A 20,606-nucleotide genomic window follows, 5' to 3' on the forward strand; every position below is an offset into this window, starting at 1 on the left:
ATCTCCAATTCCTGAAAGGGTAGTTGTAAAACAGCTAACTGATCATCTGCAGAGGAATGGTCTATTTGAAGAGTTTCAGTCAGGTTTCAGAATTCATCATAGTACAGAAACAGCATTAGTGAAGGTTACAAATGATCTTATGGCCTCAGACAGTGGACTCATCTCTGTACTTGTTCTGTTAGACCTCAGTGCTGCTTTTGATACTGTTGACCATAACATTTTATTACAGAGATTAGAGCATGCCATAGGTATTAAAGGCACTGCACTGCGGTGGTTTGAATCATATTTATCTAATAGATTACAATTTGTTCATGTAAATGGGGAATCTTCTTCACAGACTAAGGTTAATTATGGAGTTCCACAAGGTTCTGTGCTAGGACAATTTTATTCACTTTATACATGTTTCCCTTAGGCAGTATTATTAGACGGCATTGCTTAAATTTTCATTGTTACGCAGATGATACCCAGCTTTATCTATCCATGAAGCCAGAGGACACACACCAATTAGCTAAACTGCAGGATTGTCTTACAGACATATAGACATGGATGACCTCTAATTTCCTGCTTTTAAACTCAGATAAAACTGAAGTTATTGTACTTGGCCCCACAAATCTTAGAAACATGGTGTCTAACCAGATCCTTACTCTGGATGGCATTACCCTGACCTCTAGTAATACTGTGAGAAATCTTGGAGTCATTTTTGATCAGGATATGTCATTCAATGCACATATTAAACAAATATGTAGGACTGCTTTTTTGCATTTGCGCAATATCTCTAAAATTAGAAAGGTCTTGTCTCAGAGTGATGCTGAAAAACTAATTCATGCATTTATTTCCTCTAAGCTGGACTATTGTAATTCATTATTATCAGGTTGTCCTAAAAGTTCCCTGAAAAGCCTTCAGTTAATTCAAAATGCTGCAGCTAGAGTGCTAACAGGGACTAGAAGGAGAGAGCATATCTCACCCATATTGGCTTCTCTTCATTGGCTTCCTGTTAATTCTAGAATAGAATTTAAAATTCTTCTTCTTACTTATAAGGTTTTGAATAATCAGGTCCCATCTTATCTTAGGGACCTCATAGTACCATATCACCCCAATAGAGCGTTTCGCTCTCAGACTGCAGGCTTACTTGTAGTTCCTAGGGTTTGTAAGAGTAGAATGGGAGGCAGAGCCTTCAGCTTTCAGGCTCCTCTCCTGTGGAACCAGCTCCCAATTCAGATCAGGGAGACAGACACCCTCTCTACTTTTAAGATTAGGCTTAAAACTTTCCTTTTTGCTAAAGCTTATAGTTAGGGCTGGATCAGGTGACCCTGAACCATCCCTTAGTTATGCTGCTATAGACTTAGACTGCTGGGGGGTTCCCATGATGCACTGAGTGTTTCTTTCTCTTTTTGCTCTGTATGCACCACTCTGCATTTAATCATTAGTGATTGATCTCTGCTTCCCTGCACAGCATGTCTTTTTCCTGCTTCTCTCCCTCAGCCCCAACCAGTCCCAGCAGAAGACTGCCCCTCCCTGAGCCTGGTTCTGCTGGAGGTTTCTTCCTGTTAAAAGGGAGTTTTTCCTTCCCACTGTTGCCAAGTGCTTGCTCACAGGGGGTCGTTTTGACCGTTGGGGTTTTTCCGTAATTATTGTACGGCCTTGCCTTACAATATAAGGCGCCTTGGGGCAACTGTTTGTTGTGATTTGGCGCTATATAAATAAAATTGATTTGATTTGATTTGTAATCAATTCTGAGTGGGACAGAAGGGATTTCAGGATGGGGTGATGTGATCATGCCTGCACACACTCATCAGGATCCTGGCTGTTCTGGATGTATTATAATCTCTGGATGCTCTTGCCAGAGATCCTGAAGAGGAGTGCATTAGGGCCCCTTCACACATAGTACAACTAAGTACAACGGCAGAACAGCTCATATGAGCGAACCAGGAAACATCAAGCCGACGGGCAGGCATGCACGATGCCACTGCGATGGTTTTGTGCACGCGGGAACACAGTGTGAGCAGCTGCAGCATGTGTAACCACATCGTGCAGCTGCTGTGAAAATTAAGAAAAAAAAATACATGCTACCCACGGGATTCGAACCTGCACTTTCCAAAAGCTCTGATTGCCAGCCAGAAACTTTACCACTGAGTTACCGTCACTTTCCTGTAAAAGGTGCAGGAAAATGCCTGATATCAAGAAGGACATTGATGTATTTAAAAAACCACACACCATATAAAAACACTACATTTTATTGAATCCCTCTTATCAAGCGGCCAATACAAGTATGATCCATATGTTCCTCTGTAGATGACCCATGAAATGACATGAATGAGAAGCAGGGCGCTCTTATCATGTTCACATCTGCTGGTGGTGTGTCCTGCCCAACACGTGTGTCTTGTGGACAGCGTGCTGCAGGACAGACACCATGCCATGTGAAACAGAGCTCACGTGGGTGACGTGACATTCAGACTGCCCACTCCACGTTATGATCTGACGGTCTGTTTCACCTGGGGTAGCCAGTCAATGTGTGCGGTGTGCGCGTGCTCACTCACTGCAGCCCATTGAAACAGTGATATATGTTTCTATGTATGTCCACGTGAAGACAGCAAGCAGACACACACTGGTCACAGCGGACAGTTGTTAGGTCATGTCCATCCAAACACTATATGTGTTCCCCAGCCATGACTTCCAGAGCTACAGATCTCCATAGCCACTCCTGTCAGCGGACACACCCCCTGTCAGGTGAGCGCACACACCAACGTGTCACTGTGTCTGTTTACAAAGCCACACTAGTGGGGCACTTAGACAAATTTCACATCCACCTCAGCAGTGATCGTCCGCTGACTGTTGTCGTGTTAATACTGTGAATGGCCACTCATTTTGTAAGTGCCAAACGAGCGGTGTTAGATGTTCGTGTGTGTCAGTTGGAATTTGGCCAACACCTGCTGTGAGAGGGTTCCATGGGCTCTCACAGCGCACACTCTTTCTTTCAGCCGATGGTGTGCGTAAATAGTTGTAGCAACAGGTGTACAAGGCATTGGAAGCAGCTACAATTTTACACATATTGCATTAGTATTACTTGTGAAGGGGCCCTTACAGTAGTCCATCCTGTAGGAGACAAAGGCATGGATGAGCTATTTGCAAGGGTGAGTGTTGGACAGAGTTTGGCAACACCAATAATCAAGCACTATGGTTGTCTGACCTTCATTTTGTGAATAAATGCTTCATATACTTTGAGTGATTTTGGACTTCAGAGATGAATCCCTAAATATAAATGAACTGGCTCTTTAAACCATGTGTAAATGTTCCACGTGGCTGATGGCACACCTTAATGTCTCTTAGAATGTTGGTGTTGGAAAGTGTGAAGCCAGTGATGTCTTTGGGCTGTCTGAGGTAACGGTCCAGACGGTCTGTGAAGTCCACCATGTGGTTCTCAGTGGAGTCAATCTGTCTGAGCGCTGTGCCCAGGGAGCTTCCCCTCCTCTGGAGGTCAGACTGTTGCACACGCCACAGCTCCTGCAGCTCTGCACGTTCCTGCTCCACACCAGTGTTGTAGCTTGACTGGGAGCATTGGTTTGCAAACTCGGACCACAGGGACTCTGTTTCCTGTCTCAAAAACTGGGAAAAAACAAAAAACAATTGCACATTAATGGCATTTTGTATGATTATTGCAGTTATGGAAAAAAAAAAAAATTCAAATCCAAGTAAAATAGTTTGACATGTTTGACATGCATACACAGTATACCTGAATCTCTTGCAGCCGTGTGTGTAGACCTTTAAGAGAGGCGCAGTCAGACAGAACATCTTGGATGAACTGCTCATTTTTGGCAAGTTGTGCTTGAAGAGCCCTTTTAGAATTTTCATACCTGTGAATTAGTAATATTATAAATTAACAGTAACAGTGACAGCAATTGCACTGAATAAAAAAGGGACTGTGTACATGAGGTAAAATAACATTATTTAAACAACATTATTTTCTACCTTTCTAAATCCTCATATTTGGGGAGATGTTCCTCCACAGAGGACAGCTTCTCACCCTCTATTTTCTCCACAGTGCCAGACTTCATTATCACCTTGGAGACCTGACAAAAAGTAAGCACATGTCTGTTGTATATCACTGAAGTTTCTTAGTCCCCGACTGAAATGACAGGAAGCAGTTGTTGATAAAATGCAAACTTTCCCTTATGTAAGAAAAAATAATTAAGAGTCTAGATGTTGTGAAAATGATCCATACCTCAGGTGAGAATGGAGGTTTGTCACTTGGTTTTAAAGATGCTGTTGGTCCTTGACCACGTTCAACAGGAATCCTATGGAGTGTTGAAAAAGTAACCTCAGATCATGTTTGTATTTCTGTGCAGAAGCATGACCCTCTGTAAAACATCACTTCTGGATATTTGAACAGTACCATCACTCAGCAATTGTTGCATATGTTGCAAAATGTATCTGTAGCTGACTGAATGAGAATATCACAAAAATACACACCATTACCAAATATTCATGGTAAACTTCATATACGAGGGCTGTCCGTAAAGTATAGGTCCTTTTTATTTTTTTCAAAAACTATATGGATTTCATTCATATGTTTTTACGTCAGACATGCTTGAACCCTCGTGCGCATGCGTGAGTTTTTCCACGCCTGTCAGTGACGTCATTCGCCTGTTCTCTCACGACGTCCTGGATCAATAGAGCCTGAAATGTGGAGATTTTAAGCTTGAAACAGGCTGACGACGGCGCCTGAGAGCGCTGAGCGACGTCTCGCACCGTGAAAAGTCCTTAAAGCGACAGAATCACCTCAAAATCTCTCATCAGCTGTTAAAATTTTCACTGAAAACCAGCTTAATTTTTCGAACCATGTCCACTTCGATGTGTCTCACAGGTTTAGAAAAAATTTTGATCAAACAAAGCGCCAGTCTCTCAGCAACTTCTCAGACAAAGGAATTCCGACGAGGGGCTGGACGACTCCTCCCACAAGGAGTGCTCACAGGTGAATGACGTCACCGACAGGCATGGAAAAACTCACGCATGCGCACGAGGGTGCAAGCATGTCTGACGTAAAAACATATGAATGAAATCCATATAGTTTTTGAAAAAAATAAAAAGGACCTATACTTTACGGACAGCCCTCGTGCAATACCATGTGAAAAATTAAAAGCGATCTAATGTGCCTAAAACCTTTAAAAAAGGACATGGCCAAATATATATATATTTTTTTTTAAATAAATAAAAAATATGTGATCATTCCTTTTACATATAAAACAATAAACATTTTAGATGCAATTAGTAAAAAATGGGTGTTGTTTCAAAAGGTTTTTATTACCATTTTATGATTGAGTAATTATCGACAACTGTATACCTATTTATTCTCATGTAGCAAAATATAGCCCAACAAAAACTCAAGGATCTGCTTTTCCATGTAAAAATTATGTTTGTAAGTTGATAAATCATTGCTTGGGATTTTTTTTTCCTTGAATTGAAATGGTGTGTTTATTTGAAAAAGAAAATCTTGCTCAACAGTAGCCAAACCAAAATCTGAAATAAATTTGCATTGAGATACTTCTCTCTATTTCAGGTTCGTTGTGAGACAGGGTAACAAGGATCAAGTCAGCAATTAATACTTTAAAAAAAGAGTTATCACGAGATGACATATTGTCCTGGTCCCCACAAATCAGTAGTACAAAGTCACAGGGATCACCCAAGTTCATCCCAATGCTAAATATGAATTACATTGGTCAACTGGTTCTTGACATATCACACTAACAAGGGTGGCAATGAAAATATCTTAAATATATAACTGTGACCTTGAAATTGTCCCCAAGGTCACCATAATTGACTGGTGTCAGGGGATCACCCAAGTATACCCTTATGCTAAATATGAATTAAATAAATGAAGTAGTTCTTGGGATATTGTGCTAACAAAGGTGGCAATGACAATATTTTGAATGTCTCACTGAGACCTGGAAATTGAGTCCAAGGTCATGGTAATTGCCTGGTGTTGGTGGAACACCCAAGTACACCCTTATGTTAAGTATAAATGAAATCGCTCAACTGGTTCTTGAAACATTGCACAAAAAATTATGACAATATCTTGAATATGTCGCTGTGACTTTGACCCACTGATGAATGTATCCCATCTGCTCAAAGTGATGTTAATCAGTGAAATCACCTGCTGGAAACAGTGGCTGCACCCTCTCGGCCCTTTCTGGAATACTTTGGACACCAGTGATTCACATGTTCCCTCCCAGAATTTTGCACCCTCAAGTAGACAAACCCCAAATTGCATATTCATGAAGGCAAAGGTACAATGGTGTTTGTGCACATTTTAACACATACAAAGCTTCAGTCAATCAGGCCCAAAATATATTGTCCAAAGATACAGACAATAGTGTCACTGAGAAATTAATTCAGGTCTACGTATTCTCTGTTTGTATTATGATGGTCCTGCTCTCATGCACACTGTTTGCTTTGTGTTTGGGCACCTGGGTTTCCAGGTTCATGTGCATTCTTATTTCCCAATTATTTGATTACACACTATTTAACCACCACAGTTCCTTCATTTCAGTGCCAGATTCTGTTGTGTGTTTACCTGTTTCCTTGTGTGTACTTTTGCTCGTATGTGTATCCTTTACGTACATTACACTGGTCAACAAGATTTTTCTTGCATGGAGTTTTTTTTAACAGATTTTGGGTTAGTTAGGGGTGCTGAATCCAAATCTGGTGTTACTTTTTGCCAATCACATTGTTGAGATATGAAAACATATTTCTCGTATCAAGCATTGAAGCAACAGCTGCAGTGTTGCACAGCTCTTCGGCACCATAAGCGGTATTACAGCTCTTGCTCACATTTCACAAACCTGGTTTAAAAACTATACTTTTGAAGCTGTTTTTGTGCATGATTAGTGGTGTTAAACTTGTAAGTGAATGAGAAACCTTTGCAATAATCCATCAAGAAGGAACATACAGATTGCAAAACAACGTGATGTCATACAGGAAATCTGAGCTCAGATTGAGATTCAGCACCCCAAAATTACTATAAATCAGTTCTCAAAGTCCATGCAAGAAATTATCTTGTCATTGCTGCCCTCAAGTACAGCAGCAACTGTTTAACTGTTAACTGTGTCACTGACAACAGCATTAGTTGTTCCAATGCAAATACTGTTAAGTATGGCTCATAACAGCTACATCTACTTAGCATCAAATAAAAACAGTTTGAACTTCTCATTAGTGTTGTTTTCTGCTCAGGGGTCGAGAACAGATAATATGACCCCTAAATATCTCACATTGAATCAGGGTGCGTTGCATCTTGGTCTCCAGTGAACTGGTGCTGGATGGCAGCTAGACGCTTCTCACACTCCCTGAGCTGTGTCTGGGCCAGTCGGTGGGTGTCCTCTGGGTTTAGGGTCTCACATAAGTCCTTTAAGGCCTCTAGCTGCTGCCCTGCCTGTATCAGGCTGCCATCCTCTGAGAAGCATGCCTAGTAAAAGTTGGCAGAGGAAAAAAAACTTGATTTCAGGATTTTCTGTCATGTATATATTTACAATCAATATATGAAATAATAGTTTTCATCTTTTACTGGCTATTTAATATATTCTGTGCTATTTTGTTAATCCAGACAGGTCTCTAAGTAGTGGGAAAACTTGTGTCTGTTTTGCCTCTGCACACCACCACACTGGTGTTGAAATTAAGCAGTCAAGATGTGTTGGTCGTGGACTTTCAGCTTTAATTCAAGAGCAAAAATATCACATTAATCATGTAGGAATTCTGACTATTTTATCGACAGTTCCCCCATTTTCAGAGGCCGAGTAATTGGACAAAATAAATATATTAAACTAAACTTAAAGTATTTCTGAGTACAAGTCATCATGTATACCAGTTGTTCATGGGCTTCATTCACATTAATCATGAATAAAAATACAAAGAGTACGGTACTGCATGATAAATCTGTCAGCAGTAGGCACTTCTCAAAAAAGTGACTATGCAAGGACACTAGTGAAGGAAGCCACCGAGATGCACAATTCTGTGGCCCTGTTCTGTATTAAGGGCTGTACCAAGGACTCTGATGAAGTTGGAACCTTACATCAAAATGTCAGTCCCTAATTTTTATTATGCACCTTAAGTATATGTAATTTTTTGCACAGAGATCTGTAATGCACCGGTGTTCCTTTTCTCTTCAAATTTAATCCTTATATTTAGTTTGTGCAATTACTCACTTATACCGTCCCTACGGTATGAGCGGGTTATGAGAATTCTTGATAAGCAGAGTGGAGGCGGCTACTGCCGCCATTCCCCCTGGCGTGCACCTCTGTCTCTGTTTATAAACAGGCAGTTAACGTTAGCTAGCTCTGCATCATGGCTGAAGGAGGCGAAGCCTGCACTGAACTTTTACCTCCGTCTAAAAGGACCAAGTCAGCTGTATGGGATTACTTTGGCTACTGTAAAAAGGCAGACTCCAACGAATTGGAGGAAGGAGGTTGTCCAACATTTTTTCATTTTATTTTCCACGGAATAAACTTTCAAATCAAAAACGGTGGCAACAAAGCACCGTAGCTATGGCCTGTGTCGGACGCGGAGCGATTCAAAATACCTGCAAAGGATTACATGGAAGGAGTAAACTTTATCCCATCTTTGAAACCACTGAGAAGTACAAGCGGTGGACTCGAGTCGTGCTTGTGGGTTGTTGGAGTTATTCTGTAGATACACTGTTTTATTTTATCATGCATGTTTTGTGTTCTCTGCTCTGGTAGAATGTAGTTCTCTCTGCTCTGATAAAGTGTACTGTACTGATGTGATGGGTGAAGGTTACTTAAGATATGTGACATGACGTGCTTCTGCAAGTTGTGGTATCTCTGTGTGCACGCTAAGCTCTTTTTCAGGACATGTGAAGATGACCCAGGCAGAATGCAGCCATAAGCGGAGCAGTGAGATAAAGAATAGAGAATTGAATGTTCCAACCACAGTGTGATTATGATACATTAGTCCTTGTGTCAGAAGAAGTGTGATTAATCGTTAGATGTCTTAAACACATCTTAATCGAGCCCAAGATTAAAAAGGTTCTGAAAGTCCTGAATGTATTGTGCAATCAGCGGTTCTGCGGCAACAGCTCACGCGCTATCACTCCTCCCCTTAGGAGCTGTACCGCCCATGTATGTAGGGAAGTCCTAAATAAAAGAGCAGGAGCACAGGCCAGACTTTAGTGTAGCTTTGGTGTACAGCCTGACTTGCACTCCTCGCGAGCTAAAATTGACTTTCTGTCTCACTGGTGTTTCTTGACTCTGTTTGTCTTGTTAAAGGTTTTAGGAATGTTTGGAGGAGAAAATACCCAACATGGGTGACCAAATTTCTCTCACAAACATGCCAAGAAGGACAAATACATCTATTCCAAGCACTTTGGTGGTGAAGCTGGACCAAGTATTGAGCATCCGGCGTTCCGGACCTTATTCCAGCCATGTTTCTTCCTAAACAAGTAAGTCATGTTTCCCATGGGCCAGATGCTACATGTCTAAAAGAGAGACTATCATTTTGGTATTGTCTCTAAAGTTAATAGTGGTATAGTGCTTGTAGTGGTAAACACTGCGTCAATTAGTGCACCTGAATCAAGCATGCTTCACATGCAAATAGCCATAATGTTGTTAAAGCACATTTTAAAGCTATACATAATACCATGAAACTGCTGCATTTTTGCCCAACAGTTATCATACCGTCCAAATCTCATACCGGCCCATGCCTCATCATCCATCCATCCATCCAACCATCCATTTTCTTCCGCTTTATCCGGAGTCGGGTCACGGGGGCAGCAGCTCAAGCAAAGGCTCCCAGACCTCCCGATCCACACACACCTCCCCCAGCTCCTCTGGGGGAACCCCAAGGCATTCCCAAGCAGGGCGAGAGATGTAGTCCCTCCAGCGTGTCCTGGGTATTCCCCGGGGCCTCCTCCCAATGGGACGTGCCCGGAACACCTCTCCAGCGATGCATCCAGGGGGCATCCGGAAAAGATGCCTGAGCCACCTCAACTGACTCCTTTTGACGTGGAGGAGCAGCGGCTTGAGTCCGAGGTCCTTCCGAGTGACCGAGCTCCTCACTCTATCTCTAAGGGAGCGCCCAGCCACCCTGCGGAGGAAACTCATCTCGGCCGCTTGTACTCGCAATCTCGTTCTTTCGGTCATGAGTTAAATCTCATGACCATAGGTGAGGATCGGAACGTAGATCGATCGGTAAATCAAGAGCTTTGCCCCGCTACTCAGCTCTCTCTTCACCACAATGGTCTGATACAGCAACCACATCACTGCAGATGCTGCACGGATCCGTCTATCGATCTCATGCTCCATCTGTCCCTCACTCGTGAACAAGACCCCGAGATACTTAAACTCCTCCACTTGAGACAAGGACACTCCACCGACCTGAAGAGAGCAAAGCACCTTTTTCCAGTCGAGAACCATGGTCTTGGATTTGGAGGTGCTGATGTTCATCCCGGACGCTTCACACTCGGCTGCAAACCGCCCCAATGCACGCTGAAGGTCCTGATTTGACGAAGCCAACAGAACCACATCGTCCGCAAACAACAGAGACGAGATTCTGTGGTTCCCAAACCAGACCCCCTCTACACCCTGGCTGCACCTAGAAATTCTGTCCATAAAAATAATGAACAGAACCGGTGACAAAGGGCAGCCCTGGAGGAGGCCAAAGTGCACTGGAAACAGGTTTGAATTACTAACGGCAATGCGAACTAAGCTCCTGCTGCGGTCGTACAGGGACCGGATAGCCCTTAGCAAAGGACCCCGGACCCTGTACTCCCGGAGCATCCCCCACAGGGTGCCCCGAGGGACATGGTCGAACGCCTTCTCCAGATCCACAAAACACATGTGGACTGGTTGGGCGAACTCCCATGAACTCTCGAGCACCCGATGGAGTGTGTAGAGCTGGTCCAGTGTGCCGCGACCAGGATGAAAACCATACTGCTCCTCCTGAATCCGAGGTTGGACCATCGGCCGAATTCTCCTCTCCAGTACTATGGAATAGACCTTACCGGGGAGGCTGAGAAGTGTGATCCCCTATAGTTGGAACACACCCTCTGGTCCCCCTTCTTAGACAGAGGGACCACCACCCTGGTCTGCCAATCCAGAGGCACTGTCCCCGATCTCCACGCGATGTTGCAGAGGCGTGTCAGCCAAGATAGTCCCACAACATCCAGAGACTTAAGGTACTCTTAAGGTCTCTGAAAATGGAGGGACTATATGTACAAATGACTTTCATTCCAAAATGGTCAATGTGATATTTAGATCATGATTAATTAACGCTGAAACTCCACGCAACATGTACATCTTGTGCTGTTTTATTTCAACTCCATTGTGGAGGTGCACAGAGGCAAATGTACAAAAAGAGTCACTGTCCAAATACTTGTGGACCTGACTGTAATACGAATCTTCATAATTCCATCTCAACTTGTCATATGGTTATTTGTGAGGTAACAGTGTCCTTTTTGCGCTGACCTAACTTTCTATGGCACTAATCCAAAGTAAAATTGTATGTGTAACATGCAAACATATTAGATACATTATAACAATATTACCAAGTCCCTTTGGTAGTTTCCTCGAAAGCATGCAAACAAGCAGAAGACAAAATGATAAAAAAGGCAAAGCATGCCAATCCAGTAAAGCATGTCCACCAAAGCTGTAGTAATTTAGCTACCTGGGCTTGGTTTGTTAATCTGGATGTTAACTGCATCTCACAACGCAGTGCAGCTGTGTTAAATGCTTTTCTTGTTACTTCAAACTTTAAGTGCTGTAAAAAGCCTGAGATCTCAGCACTCACAGCCTGCATGATGAAATAACATAAATAAAGAGACACCATTACATGTTAGAACTCAGAATTTCAAAAAAAAACCCTTCTAACATAAAGGCTTCATCAGTTTATGAGTGAGCAAATTATGGATATATAAAAGCTGCAAGTGTTTTTAGTAGACTTATGGTTCAAAGACATGCACATTTCCTCACACTTTTGAACTTTAAGAATGTGATTAGCACCACATTGAAATGAACATTCCCTTATTAATACTATTTCAATTCCCATGTCACACCTTAAAGCCAAACATGAAGTGAGTGTGTGATCTACCTCCCACTGTGTCCTGACAGACTGGGTGAAAACCTCCATGTCTTTGAGCTGTGATGGTGTACAGAAGGCCTCCATACCCTCAGCTGCTCTCAGAAACTCCTCCAACAAGTCTGGGTCAAGGGTCCAGAGAATGTCCTAAATGAGCAGGCACATTTCTGATAAGCAGACTGTATTATAGCCTCATCTGATTTAGGTAGAAATCAAAACAAAGGGGGAAATGCACAACTGACAAAAACGTGTTTTGATGAACAAACCAAACCTCACTTGACCTAAGAAAAAGCAAGCCAAGGGTCTATATTGTGATGGAATCTATACCATTAAGGTAGACTATATTATGCTCTCTCTCTCTCTCTCTCTCTTTCTTAAGCTGCATTTACACATAATGACGTCAAGTTACAAATGCCACGAAGTATACATTCTTGGCCGCGCTAATCATGAATGTGATGATTCAAGGCAGAGGTGTTAGGTGTCCTCAGGAACTGCTGCAACCTGTTACCACGTGTTATGATTAATGGCACGTGTTGCTGGAGAATTATCAGGAACCATTACACATGGTCAAGAATAATGTTCTACATTGTTGTGCACTGTTGCACGCTAACGCGCGTAACAGCACACCATTAAGTTCTGTCACATTATGAATGAGACGAATTCTTTCCACACACACCCCCATATGCATCCAACTGTCAGTTGTTGACCAATTCAGATCGCTCCAGTTTGCTCCTCAAAATCCACAGCAGGAGAACTTTGTGACTGGATGCTTAGTTGGGCTCTGTGCCATGGAGTGGCACAGAGAGAGCCAAGTGTGTGGCTCCACATAGCTCTCATCTTGCTTGTTTTCCCAAACATCAGGCACAGCAGTAGCAGCAGGTGGAACACCTGCAGGAGCACGCTGATGACCACTGGCATTTAACTTTTAGCCAATTTGGCATCACTGTCCTTCAGCATACTGTAGCAATAAAATTGAATGCAGTGCAGCAGGGTTGAATTGTGCGCACATCAGAGAAGAACGCTGTCACACTCTATTAAGGATCACCATTAATCAAGATGGATCAACATGTTCAGTTACGACTTCCATGACATGAGACGAAATGAGGGTTCATAACATGTCTTGCCTATGTGTAAATGCAGCATAACATAGAAAACTTTGATGTCTGGCACCTTTTTTCTTTGCCAAAACAGGAAACTACCAGACTGTAAATATGAAATAATTTATATTTCGGAATTATTATTGGGTGCAGAGAAATTTATGAGATGTTATGCTACTTAACACGGACAATATCAAGCTGCACAAAGCACACCCTGTTTTAATAATTCTATTCAAAACACTATCACTCAATAAAGTTAATGTCATGCTTCTGTCCTATTTGGGTTCCTGTCTTTGTCCCCTTTTCTTTTCTTTCAGTTTAGCTCATTATTGACTTTGTTTTTATGTTTGGCCGCTTGATTATTTTCATTCTTGGTTATCTTTTATTTTATAGTCATACATTTATTGGTTTAGCTTTTCACATTCTTTACATTATGCTTAGTCACAGGTTTTGCTTATTATTATTATTGCTTATTTTTCAGTGTCAGTTTTGTTCCAGTTTTGTTTATTATTATTGATCTCCTGGTTTTCCACTTTGATTAGTCACATTATCTCCTAGTTTTCCCCCTTTTGTTTTGCTCACATTTATTATTGTCTGCTTTAAGCACGTCTCATTTTCTTCCATTAATTTTCCAGTGACTTAGTTCTTTTGATTTGTCTGTGTTGCCTTTTCCTCCCTCATTCTCTTGCACCTGTTCCTCATCTGTCAGCCATGCTCCCCTTTCCAGATCCTTCGTCCTCACATGCACCTTGTTTTCCTGTCACCAACTTCCTTATTTAAACTGCGTCTGTTCACTCCCTCACTGCTCGTTTGTTGATAATGTTCATCACTTACCAGCACTTCCTCTCCTCCTGTTTTTGCTCTAGCCGTGTTTTGATTCTGCTCTGTTTACTGGATCCTGTTTTTGCCTCAGCTCTGAAAACCCAGTTTGCTCATGTACTGACCCTGCTTGTTTTTGACCATGTCTGGTACTTTTGCTCCATGGTGCATTCCTGTTACCAAACCTTTGCCTATAATAAAGACCATCCTTTTGACTCATACATCCTGTTTGTGAGCCTGCATTTGTGTCCAGCCTCTGTCTATGCCTCGCTTTTGCTCAGCCTGACAGAACAAACAAGCCCGATATGGACGCAGCAGGCTCAAACCCTGTCGCCAGGAACCTGGACCTCGATGCCATCAAGAGGATTTTTGATGATATAAAGTTCTTTTTTGTGTGTTTCTGGGACTGCTACTCTCCGAAGGAGAAGTTTGATTATCTTGAGCAGGCTTAGGAAATTCTAGAAGAAAATGTTTGGCTTTATGAAGTCTTTCCTGATCTGCAGGATCTGGACACTATTTTTTTCTGGGGAAAGACTTCCCAATTGGGTTAAACACCCTGAGGCTCACCTGTATTTTGAACACCTGTCCGCTGGTGATGACTCTGAGTGGAGCGACTGTGATGACGATGATTTTTCTGAGACAGAGCAGTTCGTGCTCCAGGACACAGCTTCAGTGCTATTTAAAATACAGGACTTATTTTTTGAGTACCAGGACAATCCGAGTTGACAGAACCGACATCATGATCTGTGAACTCTCGATCAGCTCTTACAAGCCAAGACAGACGTGGTCACATCTTTTCCTGAGTAAGGAAACATAAAAACTCTTTTGAAGCAGGGTGGAGTTCCTCCTTGTTTTTGGACCCAATGGATTTTTTGTTTGAATCAGACATAACTGCTGCCTTTTCAGCCGAACCCCGATACATAACTCTCTCGAATGCAGCCTGGTGCACATCTGTGCAAAGGCCGGTGGCACCAACCCAGTTAGAAAGGTGGGAATCAAAGCCATGCCCAGCCCCCAGTCTGACATCATCACGGGAGTCACCTAGACCCATGCCACTGACGTCTTTTGTGACTCCAGCACGCCCTCCTCAGGCAGCACTCACCTCTGCAGTGACATCATCAGCACGGCTGCTGGGGGAAGCCCCGGCCATTCTCCTGTCTCCACATTCTTCAGGACTGACGTCATCCCCTTCTGGTCCGCCACCAATACCTGCACCCCGGAAATCGGGAGTGCTTAAACTGCAGGCACTAGCTTCAAGCTAAATGACGCCAGTGGAAACTGACGCACCATCGTTGCCCGTCTCCTCTCCAGATTCCATAATGGTAGAGCCATCGAGAAGGTCATCTCGGCACTCGGTGACACCGGCTACAGTTGACAGATGTGCTTTGGAGCATGCTGCCTCTGCGGCACCCATAGTGCGAGACAGAACGGCACCAGCGTGCATCGCTCCAGCCACATCAGCAGCATCCGGAGAAGCGGCACCAGAGCGCATCACCCCAGTTTCACCAGCAGCGTCTGGAGAAGTGGCACCAGAGCGCATCACTCCAGCCGCACCAGCAGTGTCCGGAGAAGCGGCACCAGAGTGCATCCCTCCAGCCGCACCAGCAGCATCCAGAAAAGTGGCACCAGAGCGCATTGCTCCAGTTTCACCTGTGATGTCTAGTGGATCTGGTTTTATTCTTCTGTTCCTCTCTGGAGTTAGGGTGTGAATTTAGAAGATTTGTTCTCTCACCTTATCAAATGAAATCCCCGATTAAGGGTATGAGTTCTGAATTTCTGCAGTGTGTGGTCAATCACTTTTCTTTTTTATTAAGCACATGGAATGGGCAGGTGTTTCCAAGTGGAGTTTGCGCTAAACTGGTTTTGTTTACTCGTTTGCATAATGGCTCCCTCTTATGGTTCCCACACTTATGGAATTATGTACCTCGGCACAATGATCCTGCATTCAAGCTCCCTTTTTATTCAGGTCTTGGCTCACAGATTAATTGGTTCAGCTCCTGCCTGGGTTATGCTTTGCACCTGATCTCATGCCCATTTAATTCGGTCATCACTGGGGGTTGGGGTTTTGAGCGACTCTATATTTTGTTCTCCAAATATTCCTGGTTTTGTGTTTTGGTGGGCTCCATTTTTGGGCGACTGAGTGTACCTCGGGCAAGGTACCTTGCCCAAGGGCCCTTGGGGTGTAGTGAGCACCTTGACATCGGGGTGAATGTGAGGCATAATTGTAAAGCGCTTTGAGCGTCTGATGCAGATGGAAAAGTGCTATATAAATGCAGTCCATTTACCTCGTGGTTGTGTTGAGTCTGTTGGTTCTGGGACGGTCCTGGATGGTTCTGCTGAGCTTGCCGGGAGGCCCAGTGTTTGCCATGGCCAGTTTCCTGATTTGTCCATGCACTCTATGGCAGCCCATGGTCGTCCTCCGGATCTAGTTGCATGACCTTGCATGGCCTCCTGGTCTACCTCCTGTCTTGGCCCTGAGCCCACTCCTGGGAATGGTAACACACGGTATATGTCTAATGCTCACCCTCCTGGTTCTGTTTTGGGCCCTGGTGGCCACCCATTGGTTCTCCTACGGGTCTGTTTTGGATTTGTCAATTTGCCTGATGGTTCTCTGCACCGTGGTCTCGTTTTTCTATACCCGGTCTCTTTTTGCCCTCTGTCCATTTTTCCCCTCCTGCCACCCAGTGTAGGTGTGCCTGTGGTGGGTCTTGGCATCCGTCGGAGCCATCCACCTTGGGGAGAGGTTCTGTCATGCTTCCGTCCTATTTGGGTTCCTGTCTTCACCCCCTTCTCTTTTCTTTCAGTTTAGCTCATTCTTGACTTTTTATGTTTGGCCACTTGATTATTTTCATTCTTGGTTATCTTTTATTTTATTAGTCATGTATGTATTGGTTTAGCTTTCCACATTCTTTACATTATTCTTAGTCACAGGTTTTGCTTATTGTTTATCTTCAGTGTTTTGTATCTGATTATGTTCCGTTTGTGATTTATTTCTTATTAGTAATTTTGTATTGTCATTGTATTTATTTCTATACTTTATACAGTGTCAGTTCTGCTCCAGTTTTGATTATTATATCGATCTCCTGGTTTTCCACTTTGATTAGTCACATTATCTTGTAGTTTTTTCCCCTTTTGTTTTGCTCATGTTTATTATTGTCTGCTTTAAGCACGTCACATTTTCCTCTGTTAATTTTCCGGTCACTTAGTTCTTTTGATTCGTCTGCATTACCTTTTCCTCCCTCACTCTCTTGCACCTGTTCTGTCAGCCATGCCCCCGTTTCCAGATCCTTTGTCCTCATGTGCACCTTGTTTTCCTGTCACCATCTTCCTTATTTAAACTGCGTCTGTTCACTCCCTCACTGCTTGTTTGTCGATGATGTTCATCACTTACCAGCACTTCCTCTCGTCCTGTTTTTGATCTAGCCGTGTTTTGATTGTGCTCTGTTTACCGGATCCTGTTTTTGCCTCAGCTCTGAAAACCCAGTTTGCTCGTGTACTGACCCTGCTTGTTTTTGACCATGTCCTCTGTCTCGCCCTTGTCTGGTACTTTTCTCCAGTTTTTCTACCATCACCATATAAATGCAGCATAAATATATACAAATTCCATAATTCCAACTGCCATACCATCCATCCATCCATTTTCTTCCGCTTTATCTGGAGTCGGGTTGCGGGGGCAGCAGCTCAAGCAAAGCCGCCCAGACCTCCCGATCCACACACACCTCCCCCAGCTCCTCCGGGGGAACCCCAAGGTGTTTCCAAGCCAGCCGAGAGATTTAGTCCTTCCAGCATGTCCTGGGTCTTCCCTGGGGCCTCCTCCCAATGGGACGTGCCCGGAACACCTCTCCAGCGAGGCGTCCAGGGAGCATCCGGAAAAGATGCCCGAGCCACCTCAATTAACTCCTTTCGATGTGTAGGAGCAGCGGCTCGACTCCGATCTCCTCCCGAGTGACCGAGCTCCTCACCCTATCTCTAAGAGAGTGCCCAGCAACCCTGCGGAGGAAACTCATCTCGGCCACTTGTACTCGCGATCTCGTTCTTTCGGTCATGAGCCAAATCTCATGACCATAGGTGAGGATCGGAACGTAGATCGATCGGTAAATCGAGAGCTTTGCCCCCTACTCAGCTCTCTCTTCACCACAACGGTCTGATACAGTGACCGCATCACTACAGATGCTGCACCGATCCGTCTATCGATCTCACGCTCCATCTGTCCCTCACTCGTGAACAAGACCCTGAGATACTTAAACTCCTCCACTTGAGGCAAGGACACTCCACCGACCTGAAGAGGGCAAAGCACCTTTTTCCGGTCGAGAACAATGGCCTCAGATTTGGAATTGCTGATTTTCATCCCGGATGCTTCACACTCAGCTGCAAACCGCCCCAGTGCACGCTGAAGGTCCTGATTTGACGAAGCCAACAGAATCACATTGTCCGCAAACAGCAGAAACGAGATTCTGTGGTTCCCAAACCAGACCCCCTCTACACCCTGGCTGCGCCTAGAAATTCTGTCCATAAAAATAATGAACAGAACCGGTGACAAAGGGCAGCCCTGGCGGAGGCCAACGTGCACGGAAACAGGTTTGACTTACTACCGGCAATGCGAACCAAGCTCCTGCTGCGGCCGTACAGGGACCAGATAGCCCTTAGCAAAGGACCCCGGACCCTGTACTCCCGGAGCACCCCCCACAGGGTGCCCCGAGGGACACGGTCGAACGCCTTCTCCAGATCCACAAAACACATGTGGACTAGTTGTGCGAACTCCCATGAACCCTCGAGCACCCGATGGAGCATGTAGAGCTGGTCCAGTGTGCCACGACCAGGACGAAAACCACACTGCTCCTCCTGAATCCGAGGTTCGACCATCGGTCGAAGTCTCCTCTCCAGTACTCTGGAATAGACCTTACCGGGGAGGCTGAGGAGTGTGATCCCCCTGTAGTTGGAACACACCCTCTGGTCCCCCTTCTTAAACAGAGGGACCACCACCCCGGTCTGCCAAATCCAGAGGCACTGTCCCCGATCACCACGCGATGTTGCAGAGACGTGTCAACCAAGACAGTCCCACAACATCCAGAGACTTAAGGTACTCAGGATAGATTTCATCCACCCCAGGAGCCTTGCCACCGAGGAGCTTTCTAACCACCTCGGTGACTTTGGCCTGGGTAATGGATGAGTCCGCCTCTGAGTCTCTGCTTCCTCTTCGGAAGACGTGATGATCGGATTGAGGAGATCCTCGAAGTATTCCTTCCACCGCCCGACAACATCCCCAGTCAGGGTCAACAGCTCCCCACCCGCACCGTAAACAGTGCTGGTGGAGAGCTGCTTCTGCCTCCTGAGGCGCCGGACGGTTTGCCAGAATCTCTTCGAGGCCGACCGATAGTCTTCCACCATGGCCTCCCCGAACTCCTCCCAGACCGGAGTTTTTGCCTCTGCAACCGCACGGGCTGCGGCACACTTGGCCTGCTGGTACCTGTCAGCTGCCTCCGGTGTCCCACCTACCAACAAAGATAAGTAGGACTCCTTCTTCAGCTTGACGGCATCCCTTACTTCTGGTGTCCACCACCTGGTTTGGGGATTGCTGCCGCGACAGGCACCAGAGACCTTGTGACCACAGCTACGAGCGGCAGCATCAACAATGGAGGTGGAGAACATGCTCCACTCGGACTCCATGTCTCCAACCTCCCCCAGGATCTGGGAGAAGCTCTCCCGGAGGTGGGAGTTGAAGACCTTGCTGACAGAGGGTTCCACCAGTCGTTCCCAGCAAACCCTCATGATACGTTTGGGCCTGCCAGTTCTGACCGGCTTCCTCCACTCTCAGCAGATCCAACTCACCACCAGGTGGTGATCGGTTGACAGCTCTGCCCCTCTCTTCACTCGAGTGTCTGAGACACGTGGCCGAAGGTCAGATGATACGACTACAAAGTCGATCATCGACCTCCAGCTCAGGGTGTCCTGGTGCGATGTGCACTTATGGACACCCTTGTGCTCGAACATGGTGTTTGTGATGGACAAACTGTGACTAGCACAGAAGTCCAACAACTGAACACCACTCAGGTTCAGATTGGGGAGGCCGTGCTTCCCGATCACCCCCCTCCAGGTCTCACTGTCGCCGCCCACGTGGGTGTTGAAATCCCTCAGGAGAACAATGGAGTCCCCAGTCGAAGCGCTATCTAGTACCCCTCCCAGGGACTCCAAGAAGGTCGGGTATTCTGCACTGCCGCTCGGCCCGTAGGCCGAGACAACGGTGAGAGACCTGTCCCCGACCCGAAGGCGTAGGGACACTACCCTCTCCTTCACTGGAGTAAACTCCAACACATGGTGACTGAGCTGGGGAGCAATAAGCAATGCGACCCCAGCTCTCCGCCTCTCCCCGTGGGCAATGCCAGAAAAATGAAGAGTCCAGCCCCTCTCCAGGAGTTGGGTACCAGAGCCCAAGCTGTGAGTGGAGGTGAGCCCGACTATCTCTAGTTGGTATCTCTTAACCTCCCGGACAAGCTCATGCTCCTTCCCCCCCAGTGAGGTGACATTCCACATCCCAACAGCCAGGGGCTGTGAGCATGGACCGGGCCGCCGGGCCACCCGCCCTCGACCGCCACCCAATCCTCTCTGCACCCG

The 20,606-nt window shown here is 45.2% G+C and overlaps 1 protein-coding gene across 1 annotated transcript in view; it reads right to left on the reverse strand.

Annotated features, from left to right (window-relative positions):
- Nucleotides 1-20,606, reverse strand: part of syne2b (spectrin repeat containing, nuclear envelope 2b) — a 498,820-nt gene that overhangs the window by 364,398 nt on the left and 113,816 nt on the right. Inside the window, 10 exon segments of the mRNA XM_034159894.1 lie at nucleotides 3,313-3,603; nucleotides 3,731-3,851; nucleotides 3,967-4,067; nucleotides 4,220-4,292; nucleotides 7,263-7,456; nucleotides 12,091-12,225; nucleotides 15,097-15,203; nucleotides 15,282-15,686; nucleotides 16,280-16,480; nucleotides 16,612-16,726. Of these exon segments, the coding sequence (XP_034015785.1) occupies nucleotides 3,313-3,603; nucleotides 3,731-3,851; nucleotides 3,967-4,067; nucleotides 4,220-4,292; nucleotides 7,263-7,456; nucleotides 12,091-12,225; nucleotides 15,097-15,203; nucleotides 15,282-15,686; nucleotides 16,280-16,480; nucleotides 16,612-16,726 (1,743 nt within the window).

The sequence above is a fragment of the Thalassophryne amazonica genome, chromosome 19 (genome assembly GCF_902500255.1).
Source record: "Thalassophryne amazonica chromosome 19, fThaAma1.1, whole genome shotgun sequence".
Classification (NCBI taxonomy): domain Eukaryota; kingdom Metazoa; phylum Chordata; class Actinopteri; order Batrachoidiformes; family Batrachoididae; genus Thalassophryne; species Thalassophryne amazonica.